Source organism: Tenebrio molitor, chromosome 3 (assembly GCF_963966145.1).
Source record: "Tenebrio molitor chromosome 3, icTenMoli1.1, whole genome shotgun sequence".
Classification (NCBI taxonomy): Eukaryota; Metazoa; Arthropoda; class Insecta; order Coleoptera; family Tenebrionidae; genus Tenebrio; species Tenebrio molitor.
Genome location: NC_091048.1, coordinates 24017370 through 24043347, shown reverse-complemented (window position 1 = coordinate 24043347; position 25978 = coordinate 24017370). Strand labels below are relative to the sequence as shown.

Here is a 25978-nt window from a genome sequence, read left to right as displayed (position 1 = left end):
ACATTTTTAGCAAAAAACAATTAATTTGATGCAGTTTCATTTCTACTGTTTTTCGACTTTCAGTAAGTACGCCACTGGAAAAACCATTATAATAGGGCGGAAAGTGGCCTATTACTGACCAAGAGAGGGAAGTAAAGATAAAAAGGAATGGTTAACTTTCCGCCCTCGCATAAGGTTAGGAATGTGCATATTACAATACGATTCCGAATAAAGGTATGAAAATCCTCGGTCTATTATATCTGATTCAAAGCCGAAATGGAGTAGAAACAGTTCGGATTATCAATTTAATATTTTGCTGTTAATATTTTTTGTCTAAAATATCCAATAGTATATGAGCGAATAATGATGTGTCACGAGCCGTAGGCGAGTGGCGTAATTCATCCGAGCGAGTAATAGCCATTGTCCGTATAGTATAATTTTTCTGCGACTGTGAAGAAAAATTGATAAATTAGTTTCATTATTAGACAAACTGAAACTGACGTTTGAAATTAGGACTATAAAATTATTACTTTGTATACTTGATACCATTAAAATTTGCGATTGGACTTCATTAACTAGTTGCTATGATATTTGCCGTGATTTTTGAAATTATTATTCAATGGGCCGTGGGTAATAAATTCTTTTATCCAATTAAAATCACTTTAATATAATTATTACAGTATTATCCAATTGGAGTAGAACAAAATTTAACTGTGGGAGTAAAATACAGGTCTGGAGAACAGACGAATAAAAAATCTTGACTTCCAAGATATCAAAATTGTATGAGCCTGGAAACCATAAAAACTACAACATCAACAAATACTAGTAATAATAAAGTAAAATTCTGTATGTATTTCAGTAGATTGCGTAAATGATTATTACATTTTCAAAAATGTGACGATCAAATGTAACAGAAATACATGATAGAAAGTTACATTTCTTTTAACATTAATATACGGTATATTTTTGACCAAAGACAATATTTCAATATTTGTTTTTTTTAAATACTAATAAAGGTTTCGAAAAGACTTTAAGAGCTTATTTGACGAGTTTTTGTATGTAATTCAAATTGCATAGAACGTTTGTTAAGCACATAAAGCAATATTTCGCAACAAGTTTAGAAAAGTGATGTTTTACCGAACCGGTATGGTTGGTTTGAGTACGAGCGCAGCGCAATGCAGTGACAATTGGAACAGTTTTTTATTGTATAAAATTTTTGTCTTCTATTGTATAGCACGTTTCCTCGGCACTATTGTGTAAAAGAACAACCATGAAGTGGAAGAATCTGTTCATCAATCAAACTTCTTTGTTAATAGTCCAAGAATATATTCTAAATATAACTAAGTAATTGCGGTTGCTGTCATTTGTCACTGTTTCGTCAAATTGCTCAATGCATTACATCGTATCACCAAATAGTTTTCGATCAGGAACGTGTCAATTATTCTCCAATCCGGGAAGTGTTAATTATATTAAGAAAGTAATTATTTTTTCTATTATTAGCCAATTCTTCTTTTTTTCTTTCATTACTCTCTTGTCTTCCTTGTTCTGTCCTGATATGAATAAATTGTTGAAATTCCCAGATTTGAACCAGACTTAAAATGAATTACGTTCTTTTGAACACACTTCTTACATTTGAAGTCACCTTCATTACTTATTAAAGTTGCTAAATCTCACTCTAAATAAACAAATTCAGCTGAAAGCACTGCTGCAGATATGAGATGATCTACGAATTGACAAAAGAAAACACGTATTTACACATTTATTTCTTGTTCTATCACCTCTGAAGAAATTATTATTATTATTATTTCAAACGTCTCTTAGTAATATAACGTGCGTTCAAAAAGTTTGTGGTCAAGTGACCTGGTGCATGCTTTTGTTTCTGTTAACGAATGACGTAGCTTCATTAGCTGTCACATACATCGTGAAACAAGAACGAAATAGTAGAAGTGAAAGACTGTCAATACGAATCTCGGAAACCATTGAAAGAGGGAAATAATAAAAATCAACCGAAACCTTTAATTTGCCATCTTTTATTACAACAAATGAGGTTATGCGCGTGAAGGATTTGCCAACTAAAAAGACGATTTACGCTTCCAAAGAGAAAGAAAACAACAATTTGCTTGACCATAAATTTATTTGAACACTCGTTACATAGATGTAACAAAGACTACAGTCTTCTTTTTCTGCTTCTATAGAGCAGTTCTAGAATTTCAGAAGTTTTATTTTACCTTATACATAATTCGAGAATTCCTAGAACAACATTTTTAAGACGTCCGAACAAAATTATTGTTTTCTAGAAATCACTATTGAAGCTTTTTTTTCTTAATTTCACTTGCCCCTAAAACAGAAATAAGCAAATTAACGAACTTCTGTCCACAAAAGTATGTGCTTCAAGTCCGAGCTCATATAACCAGCGAGTGTTCCACAAAAAACTAAAATATTTAGGCTAAATCAGATCAAAAATAACGTGCAGATACATTGCTGGTTTGTCGTTGGCAATTTCAAAAGGAAGATATCTCAATTAAAATTATTGTGTGAAGAAATTTGACAACAACAAGATCGGCATAAACTCAAAATTGACCAAATGGTAGTGCAGATTGAGAGATGTGCACCTGTCACGGACCTCCACTGTGGTTAGGCACGTGTGCAGGTGCACTGTGGTCACGAAGAGTCATATGAAGGTGTCCGTCCATCTCTTCGTGGAAGATTACTGTGGTTTGCCCGAAGCCACTTTTACGACTGGTTTGTTGCTCTTCCTGACTTTGGTTTATTATTTAGTAATGCAGTGCAGCGACTTTTCTTACGACGTTCTTCCTGCTATCGTAACAGTTTTTCAAAATTTCAAGCTGTAAAAAAAAAACAGAAAACGTGTGGCGCATCTTTATGTTATTTATTACAGACAACCACAGACTAAGATTCACATAACCTAACTTTGAATTTGCGAATTAGAGTACTATTTTGGCACTATACGGAACGACGACTCTGTTGGTAGTGGGGACTCATTCATCTAGGAACCGTTCCCACACAAAAAAACCATTTTCAGTCTTCGTCTATGACAACCATAGTAGGTAATGATGACATTTTCGGCTCGATGATTCAACTTAAGCCATACGTTTTCAACTCTTGTTTTTTACAGTCGCTCTTATATCATATATTTTTTGAAACATATGGTACAATGGCGGACAAAAAATTTACTTAAAGCTAAATTCCATAGAAAACGAAACTCAAATTTAAAATAAGTTACACGCGTAAAACACAACTGACATCTGTCAAAGAAGGCATCATCCCTTTTTCGGTCTATCTTCTTCCATCAAAAAGTCATAGCCAACTTGATGAACTTTTCATTTGAACACCTGTTATTTGAATTGGTGCTGTCATTTTAATTCTTACGGTAAGACAATCATTTTTGACGTCTCAAAATGATTAATCGATCCGTGCAGTATTCTCAAATTATGCAAAATGTTCAAGATATCAAAAATTTTCACCTCAACTCTAAACGTAAAAGTGAACGCATTTTACGGAACCGAGTCAGGATAATTTCTGATTAATCTGGAAATGTTGCAAAGCCGAACTGTTACGGAGACGGGTTTTAGAACTCTGACAAACTCCCCAAGTTTCAAACTTCCCAAAAATCAGATGAACCAGTTTTCCGTCATCTCGTAGTCGGTGAAAACGAAATTATCTCATTTGTATAATTCTGCGAATTATATAAAGCAACCCTTCAAATAGAATTTGCGTCTGGTCGAGGTTTGTAAATCCACTAATTTATCTCTCTTCACGTTCGCCTTCAACCAGAGTCACCACCGGACGACACCCCATGTGGCACTAATGGCATAAGTACACGATTTTTACCAGATGCATGCTAAATTGTCTCTTGCACCATTTTAACAGTCCTCTTGGCCCTGCGGGGTACCATCCGGTACCCACAGATAATGTTATTTTGACATATTAGTCCTTTGTTTTTGTAACCTCTCCGATTCAGATTTGGCATCATGTGACTCGAGATCCGCCTGATCGAAAAAAGGTCATTCTTCTGTTGTGCTCTTATCAAATCTGGAGGAAACCGCGATCGTGCCGAGATAGAAATAAACTGTAAAAGCAACTGGCAGGAAGAAAACCGCTCGGAAAAAATCCTTCGAAGCCGGCTTGGCTTTTTCCGCTTGTCAGTCGTGTAATATCAGTCAAAAAGATGACGTACGGTGGTATCGGCCTGAAAATTTCCATCCAGAATTGTCCAAAGTTCTGCTACAATGTCTTTCGGTTTTGCAAAATATCTTGGTACGGAAATAGCCGGCGACTAACGCAAAACCAGGTACAGTTTGCATCATCCACATTTTTATTTCCAGCCATGATATTGATAATAGTGTTACCGTAATCTGGTAATTGGGTGGGCGATCGCCAACAGAATTTGAACGTGTTGCAATAACAACACGGTGCAACCGGTGTCCCACTTCATTATCGGAAATACATATTGAAATGCGTTGGTTTTTCTGTGCGGAGTCCGTAAACACTCCCTACGTGACTACCGGCAGCTGCTCTCCCCTATTTCAATCTTTTAATTGGCGCAGCCCTCGTCCGGAGGGTGCTGCGACCCTCGCCTCCGGAAGCTTCCACCGATGCCGTTTCTGCAAATACCCCGACGGTGCTAAGTTATGCAAAACTGATAGGATTGTGACGCCAGTAAAAACAGCAAACAAGTCATGCGGTGAGTCGCACAAACAGCGATAATGCTAATCGGCCCCAATAAAACGGAGATATTTGAGCCCCGGTCCCCGTTTCGGGCTCCTTCGCCGCCGCCTGCAAGTGCGTAGTTGCAGTCCGCAGGCGGGGCCCCTTTCGCGGTTTCCTGTGTTCGCGAATCATCAACGAAATAATTGTTTCACAAATTAGGACCATAAATAATGCATTCGCTCGGATAGCCTTGGCCTGTTACACAACGATTTGTTGACTTTTCACCTTGAAACACTCCGCTCGTCGAAAACACAGATTCGTCCGAAAATCGGCGACAAGAGGGGGACGCGAAGAGGTGCGTGGGGCGACGCCGATCGATCCGCGGACGGTTCTGTTCGTCCCGTTCTATTTTAAGGGTTCGGATGAAGATTGTCGAATTTATTTATACACTGCCAGAGATGAATCCCAAAGTTTTCGCCGTATTGACGCCGGCAACGGTGGCCTTGTCCCTGAACTCTCCTCCCATTAATTCCAAGACGTCAAAGCGTTTCGGAATTGATGGCAACTTTTCCATCTGACGACGTTCTGCCGTGATTTTGCCCACCACCCGGAAAATCTGCAATATCGGGAGCGGTGTTCGTTCGACCCCGAACCGTTGTTAACACGATTTTCAGTTTGTTTGTTTTGTTTTGTTAATTTTATTGCAAAAAACGCGCGTTTATTGATCCACCCGCCGAGGCTCCACGTTCAAAATGTTCCCCACAAATTCCTTCTTACATTTTCAAGAATAACAACCGCTGCGCATTACCGAACAATTGTTTTCATAATTGTTTATAAACACTGTGTGTAATCGCAGCATTGGGGACATGACTACTCGCATTTTTTTAATTTCATTGTTTTCATACAATAAAACTTGATTAATTTCTATAATACTCTCGGCTTCGTTCTTATTACTGTTATCATGACATTTGCAGATTAAACGTCAGTGTTGTCAAAATACCAGCGAGACGTATCTGAAGAGCTTTGGCTTCTAAAAATATAAAGCTAAACCGAGCTAAACGTGTTTCATCTAGGCCTAGAAAGTGGGATCGCTGGTGCCGAAACTGAAAATGTGACCCCCACCGCTTATAGTATTTGTAAGATTTTACAATGTGATTGTATTGTTGTATTTTATCTATGTGTCAATGCTTTATTCTTATTTTATCGACATAAATCCATCTTTTATCGATAAATTCATGTATTCTCGGTCTCGGCACATTTAAATATGGATAGGTATAAAATAAAGTTCATAACTTCAGTCTCCGTTTAATGTTTCAAATAAATGGACCGACAGATATTTATAAACATACCACAAGATGGTGATATCGATAATTTTTTGTATTTCGTTACATATTTTTCAATATATCTTGGCGTTGGTGTAAATCAGGGGTAACCAACCTTTCTCGCTTGGCACCATATGAAGGTTTCTTAACGTGCCACTGGTGCTGTTTTTCAAAGATAATTTCATTTGATTAGCAGAGAAAAAAAAAACAAAAATAGTATCTCGCGTCCAAATGAAATCCTGGGCTGGGAAGGCGCTGGAAACTGTCAATTGTTGTACTTTTTTAAAGCGTAGATTAATTGGAGCATTTGACAGCTAACCTAAAATTTAGAGCTAAAAAAATTCTTTCTTTTTCTTTTGCAATGTTTTACATTAAAAATACAATAAAGTAACGATTTTTATTCTCAAAGCAAATATCCAAGGGCACCCTTTGCTGAAAACAAACATGTTCAATTACGTCCCGATTAACATAAACAAATGTCATTTGTGTCAAACGGCGGGAAATTCAAACTTTACACTGTTCTAAACGCCTACTCAGCACAGGATTTCATTTGAACGCGCGATATAAATTAGAAATCATAAAATGAAAGGATAACTAGATTTTAATTGTATAATGACAAGATTAACTATTTTTATGAACGCCACAAAACAATGACATAAAAATTGCTTAATTGTCGATGTCTTGAAATTAATAACTAATAACGTTTTGTAATTTGTTTCTCTTGTATGAGCTCGTCACCATCCGATTCTTTACAGGACTTGCAAGAACAATTAGACGTTCGTCACTCCGGAGTGTGGTAGAGATGTTGGATTTTCTCATGGGCTATGAGTCATATCTGTATAAACGACGAATATCGATCTCAAGTAGGCGCTGCAAACCGATCAGAAAACATCGTCATCCGTTACGTTAGTTTCGTCTCTTTGAAAGTAAAGTCTGTCTCAATTCTAAATTTCCACCAACACTGCATTCTACGTTGGAAATACAACCGGCAACACTGTTTGGTGAAAATACATCAGGTTATATTTGTTAGGTTATCTGTCAATTTCAGTTTTTACAACTCAAAATTTTAGAATAAAGGAAAAGAACGGAAACCTTTTTTAAAATGCAGCAAGTAAGTAGGTAGAAAATCAAATTCTAAAAGCAAAATAAACTTATGAACTAACTTTAATGTTTTCGAATCATGTTTATAAAATAATTATATTGCCAACTTTGGTTATAAGAATCCCCATTTTAGAAATATTTTTATTTTGCCAACATAATTCAACAGGTGGTGGAAATTTAGAATTGAGACAAACTATAGTCGACATTTTCAGTTTTGGTTTATCGCTCCGCTTCCAAGGTCACAGCCCATGAGAAAATCCAACACCTGTTTCACAATACCTCATGGTCATTTTCAAATTAGACAACTGTTTGGAATAAGCTCCTAAAAAGTGCAACATTTTTGGATAATGGGACTTCCAAGTACTTCTTTATACGGTGCGATCAATTAAAAAATAAATCGAGTCGGCATGTTACCTATGGCAACCCATGCTATAGCATAGGCTCCAAAGCAAACTCGATTTATTTTTTAAATGATCGCTCGGTATTTTCAATGAAGTGCGCCACAACTCTGGAGATTCCGTATCGCAAATGGGTGAATGTTTTTATCTCAATCTTGAAAATCACCGAATTTTGTGTCAAAAGATCTTTAAATATCTGTTACAAGGTTTTCGTATTTTTCTGAAGTCTATAGTGTTCTTATAATCTGCTGTTTTTTTATTATTGTCTTGGGGATTTTTAAAAGGACCAGTTTTGCTCTGAAATACCTAAATAATAATAAAAATTGTCTTTGCTTTGCAACCGCCGAGTCATGTTGTTATGAGGGTCCTTCAAACCGTAAAAAAGAGACGTTCCACAGGTTTAAAGTAAATTAGTACGTTCTCTCTTAAATTTCCGAATCTTAAGAAAGCCCGACCTTGAGTTCCTCTGACTCATTGGTGAAATCTTTTCCGTGCGGTGCTTCCATTCGGATCTAGTTTTTACACTGCGCTACCGAGGAAATCTTGGTAATTGTTCACTTTAACTACTTCTGGAATTTTCACGTTTTTTCTGGCTAGATAGCCTCAGGGTGTCCTCCTAGATCGTTTCCCACCATTCAAACCTTGTGCAAATGCCTTTTTTCCCTCTCTTGTTGTGTTTCAAGGTCGCGCCACTGTCTTAGTATAACTAAAGGGTAACGAAAATTCATTTGCACAAGGTTTGAATGGTAGGAAACGATCTAGGAGGACGCCCTGAGGCTGTCTAGCCAGAAAAAACGCGAAAATTCCAGAAGTAGTTAAAGTGAACAATTACCGAAATCTTGGTGCAACCTTGATAGAAAACTTGTTTTCATTAGTTTTCCGACAAAATTGCAAATCCTGTTGGTGTCTCAATATTGCAGGACCCCCATTTTCTTCTTGTCTTGAGTTAGGATTTTCATTCAGAAGCCTGCCTTGCTTCCGATGTGATCAGTCAACCGTTGCGTATCGGACCTCCCACATGTTTTTACCTGGAGCGAATTCATTCTGAAACAAATCCAACCGAAAATTTATATCGAATTGTAAATTTTCCGTAATTACGTGGCCAAGAAAGCTGCACGTACGCCACCTCATTATTATCCACTTATCTGCCTGCGCAACCTATTATTTAAGCTTTGACCCAATCACCTGTTTATGAAAATCAACGGACCAGTTGATTTTGTACGAAACCTTCCACTGACGTCCAGAAATTGACCCAATTATCACGGTTAACGCAAATCCGATCGGATCAGAAAACAAGAAGTTTTGCATCCGCAGATAAACATGATGACGTGTGTTTATTTTTTCATTTAAATTTTTAAATTGGTCGATTCGCGTACACTTCCATATTTAGTGGCGGCCGAATCGTTCGTGGGTGTCGGACCAAGAAGGTATAAATCACCAAAACAGCCGATCTCCATTAACATAAATTTAATTAACGTCGTCCGAGTGGGATTTTTTTAGATCGCCATTATTTCACCAGTCTTGACAATTGACAAATGTCACTTGTCACAATTCTTTAGCCCACTTCATGATCTCTTCCGCGAGCCGGCATATTTAGGACGGTCCCTGTACCAGATCTATTTTTGTTAAAGGAGTAATTGTAACAGATACACCGGGTGGACGACGCAACGCAATACAGAGTGATCACACCAACGTGGAACTACAAGATTTCGGCGCCTACCAGACCAATTATCTCGTTACATATAGATAATAGCTCTTCAAGAACCACACAGAGTATTTTAAGAAAATAAAAGCTCGTCAAGAATTTCAAAAATTGCGATTTGTCATTTGCGCTGTCGCTGTGCCATCTGCGCCACTACGTTTCGGGGAGCTTTCCGTCCTCCACCCTGTATATGTGCGACTTCGATTGCGCCGCCGAATCGGTCACATTCATTCCGGAAAAAAATTTGGCGAAGGTGATCGTTACCTAATTTTTTTTTATCGACGGATTTAACGCATTGTTTATTGTTCGTTTTGAATGCAAGCACAAATAATCGCAAAAAAGCACCGTCGTGATAAACACACACCGTAACTGCCTCGAATTCTTCTCTTTGGCGTGTCTTAATGGTCCCAGCGACGTCACGACGACCTCCGGGACCCGCCCCCCGCAAGTTACGGACTTGTTTTTGGCCGATTTTTTTTTTTGGTCAAACATTTGATGCGCAAATAATGCGAAACGCAAACATTTTGATTTAGCACATGAAGTAATGGCATTGTTGTGTCGTTGAAAATACGCCGGCCGGCGTATTTTTGGCTTTCCTTTAAATATTTGATCGCCGTCCGTACATCGTAAAAAACGTTGCCGCGGCGCAGTTGCTTTTGCGTTTCAGAAATTTCCAAAACGTCGAAAAATTCGCCCGTTGTTCCGCCCAAGGTCGGTCGATTTGTTTTCGTTTTTTTTTCGCGTGCGTCCTGGCCAATGACGAGAGCCGCGGAAAAATCCTTGAACTTGGACGGGGAAAAGAGAGACGTCGAGTGTTGCCGTCTCACTACGACAGCAACAGTGTTGTTACTTAACAATTTTTTTCTCCCGCAGGAGGCAGACTGCAACAACAAAGCCAAGAGGTACGCGGCGGCCACGACGAGGAAAGGTGAGTTGGGATTATGCAAGACGAGGATTTCCGACGGAGAGAGTGACTTATCTCTCGCTTCGACTCTTCGATCGGAAGTCCGTGACGTAATGCATAATCAATCTGGCAATTATAAAAAATGGATGGTGGCTGTTTCGGCCGGATGCCGCCGCCGAAACGAATCCTTCAATTATTAACCGACCGGAAAGGGTGTACTTTTATCCTTGACTCGTCCTGGCAGGCACCTGTTTACATTGCGCCTTGATAAGTTTTTTTTTTTGAAAAATTACGCACTTGCTTTGTTTATTATTGTTTGATGGTCTATTTTTGGCGGCTCTGTTGCTTTTATCTCTCGAGTGGCTCTGTTTAATAATATTGATCGGAAAACAACGAAGTTTTCGATTGTGTGGAAAAAATCGGCTCGTCCGATGGAAATCTCCTTTTGGGTATTTAAATTTGACGTCAGCCGTCGTTTCCACTATCGAAATATCGACACGAAAATCGAATTCGGTGAATTTCCGTGCATTTTCCACGAAATTACGTAACACTTCTCACTCGTCGTTACATAACTGGAGGGGTCGCAACCTCTTAGGTGTATTTGTTGACATTACACATCCGATCTGGTTCTCGTCTCGTAAATTATCGACGCCGATAAATTCCGATGATCGCTGTTTTCGTTTCTGTTTAATTTTAACCTAATGCGAATTAATCTCACGCTAAGCCGACCTTCTTGATAATAATTGGTGTCAATACCATCTTATCGCCGTCTCTCTCTCGCGATCATCCGAATTTATTGACGAAAATAATGTCGACAGTTCGATAATCACGAAAAGAGCGATTACCGATGACGGATGTTTTTAGCATTTTTGCGAGATTTGTGGGAACATTTAAAATTTATACCGACTTTTACAAATTGATGTGATTAATGATCGGTTTTGCTCCCCCGGATCCCTTCACCGTCGTAAAAAATTTAAATTCTCACGGGCGGACTGTCCAGGTTAAATTTCATATTGTAGAATTAATGCGGAAGATTCGTTCATCGCATTTCGAATAATTTATGTAACTTAATTATACAGTTTGGAAGTCAGCTAATTATATCGACAGGATATACCCGGTGAGTCATCCTAATTGGGCCACTTATCCGAGGTCTGTAAGCTCCTTCAAACATATCACTTGAAAGCTTTTACATTAATTCTGATGAAAGTGAAACGTCGGGAGCATCTCAAAGAAAAATAAACTTCAGATGCTTTTTAATCAGAGTAAAATGATCAACAACAGCAAAAATCGTTTTGTCGTAAGACTGAATTTAGAAACTCATCATCTTCTTCCTCAATCTGGTTATATTTATAAAAAAATACAAAACAAATTACAAGCAGTGAATGCAAGTTTTGGCTCGATTTTTTTTCTTTACGCAGAATTTCATATAATGGCTCTGGAACACCTAAAATAATTGCTTCAGTTATTAGACTTGTAATTGTACCAATATTATTAAAATTGCTCTAAAATATAAAGGTATACGTTTTTTAATGCTTCGTGACTTCAGAAAAATTTAAGAAATAAAAGTAATCAAACAAAAGAAAAATCACATTCCTTGTTTTATGAGAGATAAACTGGTAGTTGTAGCGCACAATAAAAATGATTTTATTTCATCACAAACATTTTCCGCTGTGACAGAATAAAATTTTTCGTTGGCTCATTTCTGCCACAAAGCTTCGATTTCAAAAATATTTATTATGTTTCCGACCCATTTTATATTTACCAGCTTTCGACACTGCCTAATGGAACTTGCTGAGTTTCAATTTAGCTTTTTTAATTTTTTATCGTCGGTTACAAAAATCCATTTCAACGTAACTGCGGAATGGTGAAATGTTGTGTTGCGCTTTGAATGCTCGGGGCTAACAGGTTTTGTCCTGCACACGCAATGGCATTTTTCAAGCATTACGAAGTAACTTTTGAACAGTGCTTTCTTTACCCCAGAATGGTATCTGATCGTGGACGTTTTCTGTTTTTGACAACCAACCCGCGACCCACAATCAAACCACAAGACTTCATTTGGTCTCGCTCAGATGTAAGGAGATACTTAATTTTTTTTAAATTAATTTGCCAACGACGTTCACTGTGTTGGACAACACAAAGTAGTGACAAATAAATAAACAAGGTTTGAAAACACCGTCATGGCTGCAATATCTATAGCACATTAAGTTGCGCTATCTAGAAAAATGTTTATTTAAAGACTAAGATAATTTTTTATTTCACTCAGAGAATTTGCAAAGTGTTGCATCAGTTCTGGCACAAAGTTTTCCTAAATACTAATCCAAAGGTTGTAAAATAGATTCTCTCTTTATATGTAGATATATTTTTTAATTATAATAATTTATTAATGATTTTTTATCAATGAATCCATTAAATTCTTGTCATTTGTATTAAAAACCGGTCTTTATTTAACTCAATTTTTTTTCGAAATGATGCAACTCGGAGAAAAATTACCAGTTAAACCTGTTTAATTTTTTTTAACTAGCAAAATCCTGCACTATTCACGTTTTAATGATTTTTATATTTGGATTTCCGTTGCGGTTTTTCTATGCTTTGCAGCGCAGAAAGGAATCCTTCAAACCTACGTGCTTTTGTTTTTCATTATTAATCACGCAATTATTTCCAAAGCTACAGTAATTTCAAATGTTAATAAAACCGCGATCCTTTAAATGAGTGTAGGTTGAACGTTTGAACTGTTTCCAATAAGTAAAGATTTGTTGCGCTTTCACACCGTAAAGCTGAAGCTCTAGAGGGAATTGCATCATCCTAGTTAAAGCACAGGGACAGGGTGCTATAAAGCCGTAGAGGGTGATGCAACGCGATTAGCAGTACTGAAATATTGAAATCGCGTTCTCTGCCTGATCACTCGCCCAACAATCGTACGATTTGTGCAACATTATGTGCGTAAGATAATTGTGATTCAGTAGAATTTTCCAAAAAAAAACCACTCATCGAGTGCGTAGAGATTTGATAAATTATCGGAAAGAATTGATTCCAACGTGTCTACGACGTAATTTGTAGTGAGAGGGACTAAACTGTCATCAAGAGTTCCCATATGGCGTAATAATCCATCTCAAAATTGGTCGGAACAATTTCAGCTTTCGTCATTAGGAGCCCTATCAGATCCGAGCGATAATTTGCATAATTACTCGGTGGCAACCTAGTTTTGGAACACCTGCCAAAATCCAGCTTGACATTTTCGAAATCGGTTTGAGCCGTGGCGGTAAAAATCCGCGAGAGGGGCCGGTTGAGTGTAACGCCGGAGAACGTTCTAGAACACGGTACGGGGAGCGATTCTGGCGTGTTTAATTCCGGAGGGGTTCCGGTTTTGGCACGCCAACCGGAGTCGACTTTCCCTTTCCGGCCGAATCGAAACGTTAACGCATCGCATCCCCGTCCCGGTTGCAGGAAGAGTCGTCGAAACTCGGACTCGTCGGGAATGTTCTAGAAACCCGGAGCGTTCACCGTGTCAGGCTGCAGTGCACCCAACGGACACACACAAAATCATACGATACACGTAAGCGTCGCGATACGCAAGCGCCCCACCGCGCCTACGTGACCGTCGGAAGAGATGCGGCGGTCCGCGGAGAACACAAAACCAGTCGGAATTTAACATCAGTGGAGTGCGGATTGCAAGATGGGTAGATAGAGTGACAAAAACCGATAAATCCTTTTCTTTGTGCCTACAAAATAAAAAGTCATTATCTGTGACACCGGACCGATCGCAGCACCAGCTTCGATACCACCTCAATAGAATCCGGAGGGACCCTTGGTTTTTTTTTCGATACGATCTCCAACTCATTCACACTAGGTCCCAATCTGAACAGAAAATGGTCGAGAGGATTTTGGAAGAAGCGGAAAACTACGATCCAGGTGTGTAGAGTTTGGTTTTTTCGACGTGGAAAAACGGTAGTAGTAAATAAGGAAGGCTGGTCGCTGGGGGACCGCTCTGTTTACGTTTTCTTTGTTCTCTCGCCGTCTTCGTCGGCCCTCGAGGACTCGCTGTAACCCACCGGTGCCTAAATTTATCGATATTCTCGCCTGGGTTACGTCACTTTTACAGAATAAATAACCATAACCGGTTCGCTGTCGTAATTTCGAATAGCCGGATTTGTTTATTTGTGCGTAGACCGCGTCAGCCGATAAGATACAGGCCGGGGGTAGAGAAAAATCGCGGCGATCCGGCACCGGACGGGTGTCGCAATTCGCAACACTCCTTCATTGTTGTGAAACAAACCGAAAGAGGTTGTTGGCTTCGCCGCACGAACGTACCAAACTGGAATCGACGTCGATCACCAATTTCTCCGATTAAAACGACAATTATACGTTTTAGACTCACGCAGGCCCCAGACCTTGGTCAGACGTGACCGAACACTCGTACCACCGGCCCTCACAAGGGTTACCACCTGAATTGATGACACACTAAAAAAACTATAAATAGTCCCGTTCCACTTACAAAGAATTAGAACTCGTTCTTGTCTTGGGGATTAGGTGTAGGAGTTGACGTCACGCCACCAGTTTTTTGCGATTCATGTAAATCCGCCGCCGTCTTTGTCTCTATTTTCGCTCTTTGGCAAGGATGCGTGCGGGGTTCATCGCCTCATTATTATTCGAAAAAGGAGCCAAAAACCGAAGCGGTTGATTTTTGCGTTAACCGCATTGGGCACCTGCATGTCTATCTTGCGTTTTCATCGGTCGTACGGCCTGGAACTGATAAACAATAAACAATGATGTGTTGTGGTCGTTTTCTCGTTGAATTGTACCGTTGGGAGCGGATTTTTAACCCGTTTTCGGGCTGTCATTCTCAGTTTGAAATGTCACCGGTCGGTGACGCAATCTCTTACAATATCAACCAAATAACAATTAGCGGAGCGATTGTAAACAAGTCGTTTAGATGTAATTTGGTTGTGAGGACGTCTCGACGAGAGCCGCCGCCACATGATGCTGCTGTCAAGAACAAACCTCGTTAAAAAACGTTCCACTTACGAGCCACATGATCCGATATTGTCAAGAGCGAACCTTCGAAAGATGCTGTACACGAAAATAAACCGTGGAAAAGGTCGTCTCGTGATAATTAAAGCGCGATTTGTAATCAGATCAAACGACAATTTGATTGTGACATTTGACAATCACGACTGCCAACCGAGGGCACGAAAATTACCATAAATTAGACATCAATGTGAATGCGCGTTCAAATCGAGAGCAATTTTAATCCGACAAAAAATTAGTAATCGCGTTCAGAATTTCGGATCATTACGACATTAAATGCCAGTTGTCAAATCAAACACATGACATTTGTCGCAATGTTTATTGTTGTTGCAGCAATGTTTGTGATTGTTTAGTGCTTCGTGCCGGGTTGAGGACAAAATGGTCCAACACAGATTTTGTTCTAGGTTCTTCTGGAAGGTTTCCAGGGTCGTCGCATGCGACTATAAACACACCAACAACGTCAAGTTTCACAGAATAACCGACATTTCGAATCTAATTTTTGTCACAATTTATGGTGCCTTCGTTACGGAAACCATAAAATAATAAAATTAAGCAACGAGAATGCGTTAATGGGCGTTGCGGTTCATGCCGACTGTAAATCATTACATAATTGCTCATAATTATATCCCAAATTTTGTCCCGTCCACACACAGTAGGTTCTGTAACCTCAAACGCGTGTCCCTGATAGAATCACACTTGGTCTTTGGATATTGACATTTGACGAAGAACCACACTTGTCTTTGAATCTTGACATTTGAAGAGTACACGAAGAGGTGTGTTACATTTAGAGCGAGTTGAAAGGTGACTCTCGTGACCATTTCGTTTTTATCTTTTTGTGTTATGCGTCGAATAAACACTTCATTTATGCGAAATTTGTTGGCAAATACCTGCATAAAACATGTCCCTGATAAGAAATTAAAATGACTCAGGTATCAACATAAAGTAATAAATATTTGTGCAAATCGGCACGTGAAAACGACAAATACTTGTATTTTCGTGTCGAAACATGTTCAGAGCGGGTCCACATTGAATGGACCGAATGAATAAATTCACAAAAACTTTACAATCGGCCTTTTGTAGAGGTAGCTTGAAGGATTTGTAAGTGCGAACGGAAAAATCTACTACATACTATATTTTTACGTGCACAGCAATCGATAAGAATGTTCGGGTGAGTCACATTTAAGTGGGTTGTATTGTTGCTGCGACTTGCATGTGTTGTCAATGTTTTGGAGTTTTTCCCATTGGGAAATCGCAATTTTCGTAGATCGTCGACAGATACGCACACCGGTGAGTGTGTTTCAGATCGAAACGCTTAAAATGCTATGCCATAGCGATGCTATCTATATACAAGAATTGCGCTTCACCATTTGGCCACGAATACAAGACAATCCTACAGAGAGTACTATGTTTTCTATCAACATCGCTTGCAGTTGGAAACGGAGTGTACACGTCATTTCAGTATTTGAGAGTACTTCGGTCTTGTTTTTTCATCAATATCATTATTCATGTTGTAGTTTTCCGTGTGCAGCTTCGTTTAAAATTAAATGAAAAGAGAATCGCAGTACGGTTATTCGTTAAGCTGAGCACGTTCAAGTGAAGTTGGCAAGTACTCGGGTACAGTTCAACAGCTGCAGTACAGTGGGAGCAACAAGTTAACATAATAAGTCATTGGTAATAATAAACCAGTAGGATTTTTTTGTCTCGTGTGTCAGAAGGTATTCATTGGAAATGTGTGAGTGGAGAAAAAACGAAAGATTTTAAGTTATTAGCCTTGTTACGCCGCACTCTACGAATGCGGTTTTACATTGAAATTATTGAGAGTCGTGAACGAGCAAAGTTGAATCATCCGGTGGTAATTTCTTGTTTCTTGGGGGTATTGTAACAAGATGATTTTTGTGAGGTGAACCTCGCCACAAAGACACTTAACTTGCATTTAATAGGAACGCGGGATCTCGTTGCGGTCTTTTTGTCTTCGTTGTTGGTTCACCGCTTTGTTTTATTAATTCAAGATCGGGAAGTGAACCCTTGAGAGGTGTTCCACTTTCGGTTAATCTAACATTAATTGAACCGAGTTCGGGGTTCGTGTGTGTGTGTTCGGCTCCCACACCAAGTAGAAAGTTGCCACGACGATGCATGCTCGACCTGTCAAAAGAGCTGAGTTGTGTATTATAATATGCAAATAAAATATTGTTGTGGTGCGTGACGTCAGCCATAATTAACGATTCGTCCAGGAGGCGGCTAATGTTAATTTATGTTTATGTCGTTACGTTCCACTTTTGGCTATTATCAATTCAATAAAGGAGATATTTGATCGGCTGCTCACGTTGTCAACGGCGACGACGCCATCAGCGCGGGGCCGCTTTCTTCCTACGAGCTCCGCTCCCCCGTCTCGCTCGCGTTCACCTGCCACGTCGTCGATTTTTCTCGCCGCCATCAAGGTCCCCCTTAAGACCGGCGTTCCTCGTGTGGGCATTGGCTGCGCGCCAGGGGCCGCCCGTCTAAATCCGTCGGGAAACGGATTTTCCCAATGTTTTTGTTTACGAATTCCCCGAACGTGGGTCCTTCGCGGGGCACGTCCTCGATCAGCTGGCCACGTCGAAGTGACAGATCGAAAAGTGTCACCGCGGCAGGTCGACGGCCTGGGCGAGGCCTCCGTTGCAGGCCGGTGGGTTTTTCGTTGCAGCACACGCATCCTTAAAACGAACGTCGTTCTTGTTACAGAGTGCAATGGCGGCGTTACCAATGGCGACAGTATTGGGGGCTGCACGGGCGGCGGAGGGTCCGCCTCCGACAGCGGCGACCAGATGGACGCCGATGCCCGCGCCAAAGAACTGGCCCGTCGCAAGGAGGAGGCCAAGAGGAAGCGCCGCAAAAAGAAACGTACCGGCTCATCGCTAGTGTCATCGTGTTTCCAAGGTGAGACCTGCGCCAAACCCGCTAGCTTTCAAGCTCTTCCCCAATTTTACTTCGGACCGGAGCGTTTTCAACTGAACCTGAACGTGACAGTTAGAAAGTGGCAAGTGTCAATGCTAATAGCGTTGGTTCGATGAGTCAAAGCGGCTCCATTAAATTCCCATTTAGACTCGACTTCATTCAGAAGCGCGACTTTCCTCCTATGCCACAAAAATTCCATTAATCCTTGCAGCCTCCACACTCAAAAACACTGCCAACACCTGATAAGAGTGCTCTAAAGCCGATTACGTTTCTTGCTTGTCAGAATGTTTTGTAAACATTGTATAATCGCAGTTGGCACAATTTTGACGTTCGTCGTGACAGGCCGAATCGATCTAAGAAGTGACTTGCGTCGTGCAATTAATGTTCTTTGCACCGTGACGTAATTCGCTTCTTTGTTAACCGGCAAGAATCGCCGAATGGAAACAACACAGGCCTTGAATTCGCCACTTGGATAATCAAATGGGGAAATGTTAATAAGGTCGGTGAGCGAACGGGCGTTTTTATGCATCTTTATTATTTCCTTGTTGCACAGTCACTGTTATAAAAATAATGGAAATCCTCGAGAGGAATTCGCGACAGGATTTATCGCCGGCTCTCACATTCACACATTCAGAACATGATCGTCGCAGTCGTAATAAACATTTCGGGATTAGACTCCGTTCACGTGGCCGTCCGCGAAGGTAAACAAGAGGATGTCGTTTTTAGCAAGACCTCGAGGTCTGCCAGCGTTCGAAATTCGAATAATTGCGTATTCTGGGCGATCATTGTCGTTGAACGCATCTCCGCATCCAAATTCTTGTTTACGTTTACTACACCGAAGTTTTAACGAGTTTTTCGGCGAAATTTAATTTCCAATTAAATCCGATCACATCCTGAAATTTTAATTGGTCGGAGCTGTTCGAGGATTTGCGCGGATCAGGCGACAAAGTTTCTTCGAAATTGGAAAATTTTCCGCGCGCGATGGGAAAATAATTGCCGGGTTTGCTGGTAGGTAATTCCGTTGGCGCGAAGAAGTTTGAAAGGTTGGAGTCGTTCGTCACTGTCAGACCAATCGACCGAATAATTTAGACCCCCAGAGGTGATTTATCGCCGGGCAGAGCGAGATTTTACGAGATTTTGTGTGTTTTTTGATCCCGTCCGGTCAGAAATAACTCGGGAACAAAGCGTGCCGGACTCGCGGTTCTATTTTTAACTCGGCGAAAAGTGGCAACGCAAGAATTAAGCTCGGGACACGAACGCACAATCCCAAAGCTCGCTCTGCTGACACGAAAAAATTATACAAATCGAGGGGGTGTTCTAGTCTCCTCGAAATTGGAACAAATCAGTTTTTCCAACAGCTTTTTCTTTGAGTGTAGAGTTTCGCTCGAAAACCCTATTCGAAAACTGACGAATTTGTAGCGTTTTGGGTTCAAAAATCTCCAAAAAGAACAAAACATCTTGACCTAGACTAGAATACTCTCGAAGTAAACGGTTTGTTGGCCATCGATACTGACCAGAACGCTGTCCTATTGGTTCCTGGCGGGACCAGTCGATGCCTTTGTGCGATAAGAATCTCTAGGGGGAGGGTCAGTATGGTGATGCAAGTCCGGCAGTGGTGGGCGCCACCCCTTCCTTATTTGCATCTCGGTGTTTTCTTGGGATTCGCATTTTGCAGAACGACAAAGGGGCGGGCGCTGTAAATGTGCAGAGTAGAAAAACTGATAAACAAGAAAGTAAGCAAACAAACAATGTAGCTGACTCTTGGTGAAATGTGGTAGCTCCTGTAACACAATCGAACTGGCGACGTTGGCAACATTCAAATCCCTTTATTTTGGTAAGATATGATCGAATGGATGTCAGAAGGCGTAAACGAGATCGCAAGGTATGTGTCAGTGGCGATATTGCGTTTTCCGCGGGCTGTTATTGGCATTTAGATTGTTTACTCGTACAGATCTGTTTATGCGATTGCTCAATCGTAGTACGCGGAGACTGATAGTTTCCACAACAATCGTAACATTCCCCCGTTTGGTTTTACGACGCAATGATGGCAAAATTCCATTCGATAATCGACAAGTGCTAACATGCGGCGGGGTGTGCATCAGGAGGTGCCACATCTTTGGGCTCTCCTCTTGCACCTCGTATCGCGCGTTTATTTGCTCGGCAAACATCAATTTTCGTGTTTTTTTTTTTGCACAGATAAGAACGGAAAATTATCGTAACCTTGAACTTTTTTTTGCGTCGCGACAGCGTTTTCGTCGGCTTTCTCTTTCTGACCTGGAAAATCTCGTTCTAGATTTGTACAAACTGTCCGGCGAAATCTTGGGCGAGGGGGCCTACGCCAGCGTGCAGACCTGCGTCAACATGTACACCGACCAGGAGTACGCCGTCAAGATCATCGACAAGGTGCCGGGCCACGCCAGGGCCCGGGTCTTCAGAGAAGTCGAGACGTTCCATCACTGTCAAGGCCACCCCAATATCATCCAGCTCACCGAATTTTTCGAGGATGAAGAAAAGTTTTATTTGGTTTTCGAGAAGGTGGGTGGAGAGAAACGGAGTGGAAATGTTGTTTGGAATTGTAAAAGTGTGAGGAGTTCAAAGGGGGCGCTGTCAGACTCGAAATTTATTCGTCATTTGTGAAGTTTTATTTCCTGGTTGTCGGGCGGGCGCTGGGAAGGTTGTTTTGTGGAGAGCGTAAGGACGAAGCGAGCGAAAATGATCTTTGGATTTGTTTAGGTTAAGACGTTTATAGGATAATTGGTTTTCTAAATTTAGACCGGTCAAACGTACATTGAAGGAGGTTTAAAATCAAAGGTCAGTTCGCACACATTGTAGAATGGATTGGCGGTCGACAACACTAACTTGTTCCTTGGCGGGCGTCGCTAAGGGACAAGCAAAGCTTGTTGACGAAATCTTCTAGATTTTGACAGTCATGGAAATCTTTCACATTTTATGTAGTCTATATTTGGAATTATCAGATCGTCGTCTGAATCATCAACACAGTGCATTTATCAGATAATATTCTTTAGATCCTCTCAAAATTGATAAATGGTTTTGTTTTTGTTTTTAAACCTTTTCGGTGACGACTTGTTAGTCTCAACGATAAGATTCTCAAATTTGCCATTAAAAATTTCCATGTCTCTTTGTTCGGACTCAACGGTTGTAAGAAAAAGTATTGAAAAACTCCTGGAACAACAAAAATTAATTGAAACCTAAAAAAAATAACAAACAAAAATTATCCAACATGTATTGCTTTGAGCGGTAGAGAGAAAAACAATTTTGTTTTTCATCAATTTACAACGCAAATTACGTTTTCGCAGTAAAGAAATGTGCTTTGTTTTTACACTGGATATTTGCATGTTGCTCGTTTTCTGATAACTTTTGTTGGGAACTTTTTACATTTACAATGTATAATTTTACTACTTTAGTAATAAAATAGACTCCATGTTCTTGCGCGAGGACATAAAAAGTCACATTTCCAACTATCATTTTCGTCTTGGCTAAGAAAATCCAAGTCGTAATCGTCGCTCTCATGGGATGCAAACAATTCGTTAGGGGTTATCTCAAAGTCCTTTTTTTTTAAACAATTGTTAATGTTAAAATTCCTTCAAAGACAAGAACTGTACCACCCTAAAACCTTTCATTTTGGAATACCTGTATCGTAAAATCTTCCTCGATCTGGTTTAAGGTTAGTCATTTTCAAATGTCAGAAAAATGTTTTTCGTTGTTGCCGTCCAGGTCCCTGCTTTCGGAAACTCATTTTACTTTTTATTTTAAATTTAAAAGAAATTGCGGCTTCAGTAGCGCAAGAGCCTTCACATCAAAATGGCTGACATGCAATTGACATTTTACGTTGCCAACGTAATCATTAAATAACTAGGGGCTCATACCAACACGACACTCATAGACGACACTTGACAATTATTTAAAAAAAGTGAGGTTATGTTTATTCAAGAGCTGCTACAAATTTTCCATTTTAACCTATTTCCTAAGACATTTTAGAACGATTGAAATTTTTGATTTCGTGTGAAATATGTACTATTAAATCTTTCGCCAGAATCAGGTAAAGTTGAAAATAGTTTTGGGACAAATTTAAAATAATCTGAAGCAGATTTGTGAGTTGGATCTGACAGTATGTAATTATCTCAGATCTCCTGGTGAATATCACGTTCATATTTTTTTAATATAATTTTGCTGTAACATTTTGATTTGTTCGTCATTTGATGTTTGAAATATCCAAAGAATTGCAAATAATTTACAGATGTCAAGTAACGATTTAAAAACGTCGCCTCATTTCCGATTGTAGAGAGAATAGAATAATCGGAAGAAAAAACGCTGAAATGGTGTTGATTGATCATCGGATAGTCTTAATGCTTCGAGTAATTTGAATACCAAAAACATTCGACTTCAATGTGTTTTTCTTGATTTCTTGAGAAAGATTCGAGAAAAGTGGCATTGAGTTTCGTGCGCAGTCCGTACTGATGGGTTTTTGTCGAATTGCAGATTAACGGAGGACAACTGTTGAGAAGGATTCAGGAAAACAGGTATTTCAGCGAAGCGGCAGCGGCAGAGATAGTGAGGGAGGTCGCTTCTGCGTTGCAATTCATGCACGCCAAGGGCATAGCACACCGCGATCTCAAACCAGAAAACATCCTGTGCGTGAACAAGGACAGCTTGTGTCCTGTGAAGATCTGCGATTTCGATTTGGGATCCGGCATCCGCTTCCAATCGAGCGTTTCGAGTCCGCTGGCCACTCCGCAGCTCCTGACACCGGTGAGTAGTCTCGGATTTGGTGTGAATTGGGAGGATGTGTAATCGGTGTGTTTTGTGCAGGTGGGCAGCGCCGAGTTCATGGCCCCCGAGGTGGTGGAGGCCTTCATCGGCGAGTCGGATTCGGTCGCGTACGACAAACGCTGCGACTTGTGGTCGCTGGGTGTCATCACTTATATCTTGCTGTGCGGCTATCCGCCGTTCTACGGCAAGTGCGGGCGCGACTGCGGCTGGGAACGCGGCGACAACTGCAACGCTTGCCAGGATCTCCTCTTCCACAGCATCCAAGAAGGCCGATACGACTTCCCCGACGCCGAATGGGGCAACATATCGGACGAGGCCAAGGATCTGATATCATCCTTGCTGGTGAAGAACGCCAGCCAGCGCATCAGCGCCGAGAGGGTCCTGAAACATCCGTGGTTGAAGTGCGCCAGCGACTCGGCGCCCTTGACCACGCCCGCCATCATCAAGAAGAATAATTCCGCGAGGGAGCTGTCCCAGTTCGCGGAGAGCGCCATGGCTGTGAACAGGGTGGTGCAGCAGCACTTCAGCATGAATCTGGACTATCTGGAGAGGCCGAACGTCTATCCCGTAGACGAGAAGGCGGCGCCTTACTCCGCCAAGGTAAACAACAAAGCGCAACAAACACTTCTCACTCGGTTTTTTCTTTTTTGTGTCGCGCATTTATCCTGTAAGTTACTAATGTTTGGAGTATTCAGGAAGTGCATTCTTTGCAGGTGTTCGGCTTGAGCCCGCCCAGCGAGAGCAACTTGATGCAGAGGCGGATCAAAGGACGATCCTGCCAGTTCTTGTTGCCCACTCCGGCCCCCGCCATTCCCAGTCCGAGCGGTTGAAGGCGTTGCGCAAGCATCTCCGATATTTTTTTACAAAATAAGAAAAAAAAGAAAAAACACGCGCACAGGCGGTGCGCATGTTTTCGTTACAATTTTTCATGCAAAAAATTTCATTTCGTCAATCGGTTCTACGAGAATATCCAAATTTTATTTTCGCACCTCTCGACATGCGAGGGGTTCTGTTAATTTTTAACCAGTCTAAAAAAAAAACCTAAAAAAAAGTTCGAGGCTCAACTGCGTCAAGACATCGTGTCGTTTTTTCGATTTTTTCGTCAGGGTCGTGCCCAACACGACATTTGGTACATAATCATTTAAGGCCAGGATGTCTTGGAACAGGTCTGGCGTCTCCGGCCTAGTGTTAGTTTTTTCGGAGCTTGATTTTTTCTACATAATTTTTTTCTTTTTTTTTTGTATGTGTTGAGGTGACTGATCCAGGTCGGTCCATTGTGATAATTAAATAAGCATCTAAGCGTGCGGAGTAGCGCACGGATAGACTGTAGACAGCGTACCTGCTTTATGTTCGGTAAGATACAGAACATTAAATTCGAGGGACGACCGTCCCGCCATTGTACTGACAGTCCATTGTATTTTTAAGAGTCCTATATAAGTTTGGATATTTTTTAAAAGATTTTGTAATGCTCAAGGGTAGTTTCTGGTATTCAAAAAAAAAAAAATGTGGGGCGCGACGATCATACAGGTGCTTAGTTTTCGGCTGGTCCCAGTGATAGTTCGATGCGCCGAAAATTTTGCATCATCTTCCAACACTCAGGGTTGTATAAGAGGCGAGTCATTACAAAACTTATATCAAGAAGGGCTCGTTACGCCAGAATGAATGTCGTTAGTTTGTATGTGATAGGGTGAAAGATTCCCCAGGAGAAGATCCGACATGATTGGAGGAGTATTCTTTTTTCTATGCTTATTTTTTATGGCATTTATTATTGTACTATAGTGGTACGAAATAATGTATTTTCCAATCAGTTGATACCAAAAATATAACGAAAAAAATATTACAAAAATAAAATATTTTAAGTCTTACTTTCATCCAGATTTCGTTAAATAAATATTCGCACTCTGAGTGCCATTTGTTTCTGTTTGTGTCATTTTGTAAGCGTCCCTGTATTAGAAACCAACGTACCGAGTACCTTTCTCATGCAGGGTCGGTTATAATTTAAATTGCAGATGAATTTATCTTGTTAATTATTATGACGTATTTTTTTTTTACAACCGAGCAAGCTAGCATTGAGTAAATTAGTGATGGAAATTTATGTACCAAGTGTGCTTTAATTTCATATAATAAAGACCGATTTTTTTAATTTGGACGTTTTATTTTAATTTACGCCGCAACGGCTTCAGGACGTGTTGCGCATTTTAGAAAAAAAGACACTCCACAATCGAGTGGGATTTTGTCTGAAACAAGCAGAAAATTTCAATATCATTCCAATAAATTCCCGATCAAGAAAATTCTTCTGGCGGATAATTCACCAAAATAATTACAAGTACTGAAACAGAAGTTGGAGGAAGTTGCAATTTATATAGCAAACCTATATCAGTTTTATAAATAAACCAACCAAATTGTATCATACTTGTAAATATGAAGAAATATAGAATTCTGACAGAAATGAATAAATATCTTTTGTTTTTATTTTGGAAAAAATAATTTGAATTTGGCGCTTCTTTCATTTCGACATGACCGTGTAAGATGGCCCTGGAAATAAATTTTATTGAAAAACCTGGGAAAAACTGAAAAACAGTTGAGACTTCTCGTCGCTCAACTCAACACTTCCAAAAACTGTGTTTCCTGAATTTTATTAGGAAAGCAAATGGTTTTGATGGAACACAAAATAGGTTTATAAATTTCCCGTTTTTTGTGTCGCACTGTAGCCCCGTAAGATGGCACACGAATACTAAAGCGAAATGACATTACTGTCAAATGTCAATAATTGTATTGTTGATCTGTGGTATTGTTAAACTCAAAATGGAACCACGTTTTGTTGATGATATTTTAAGCAATCGGAGCCAATTTCACAAACATTTAAGGGATGATTTAGCAAAAAATGAACGAACAACTGAAGAGGCGATTGCGCAACTTGAAAAATTGAGAAGTACAGTTGTGAACGTTAAAACCTTAGGTGAGAAAGTGGAGCACCCCTCGTTGATACCCTTGGGTAAGAATATCTACGTTAACGCCACCATCAAGCACACTGGGGAGTATTTTATGGATAAATTGGCCTTCCCTGAGTCGTACTCTGTCTTGGAGACTTTAGACAGGACAGTAACGTTGCTCGAGGACAAGATAAAGAAACAATCCCAACAACTTGAAA

The 25978-nt window shown here is 40.3% G+C and overlaps 1 protein-coding gene and 1 long non-coding RNA gene across 4 annotated transcripts in view; one reads left to right on the top strand and one right to left on the bottom strand.

The window, feature by feature from the left end:
* Window positions 1-24970, top strand: part of Lk6 (Lk6 kinase) — a 31229-nt gene extending 6259 nt beyond the window's left edge. The window contains exons 1-7 of one of the 3 annotated variants that reach the window (XM_069042323.1): window positions 4154-4291; window positions 10047-10101; window positions 17824-18018; window positions 20330-20571; window positions 22537-22806; window positions 22867-23427; window positions 23541-24970. In XM_069042323.1, the coding sequence (XP_068898424.1) occupies window positions 4169-4291; window positions 10047-10101; window positions 17824-18018; window positions 20330-20571; window positions 22537-22806; window positions 22867-23427; window positions 23541-23657 (1563 nt within the window). In that variant the 5' untranslated portion in view covers window positions 4154-4168 and the 3' untranslated portion in view covers window positions 23658-24970. Of the gene's footprint in view, window positions 1-4153; window positions 4292-10046; window positions 10102-13659; window positions 13987-17823; window positions 18019-20329; window positions 20572-22536; window positions 22807-22866; window positions 23428-23540 lie in introns of those variants that run through there. The other 2 variants (XM_069042325.1, XM_069042324.1) reach the window with 2 other exon arrangements.
* On the bottom strand, window positions 20663-22308 carry LOC138126547 (uncharacterized). The gene is made up of 2 exons (XR_011157872.1): window positions 21688-22308; window positions 20663-21219 (listed from the first exon to the last, which is right to left on the bottom strand). It is a non-coding gene; the product is annotated as an uncharacterized lncRNA (long non-coding RNA).
* Window positions 24971-25978: the final 1008 nt, after the last annotated feature.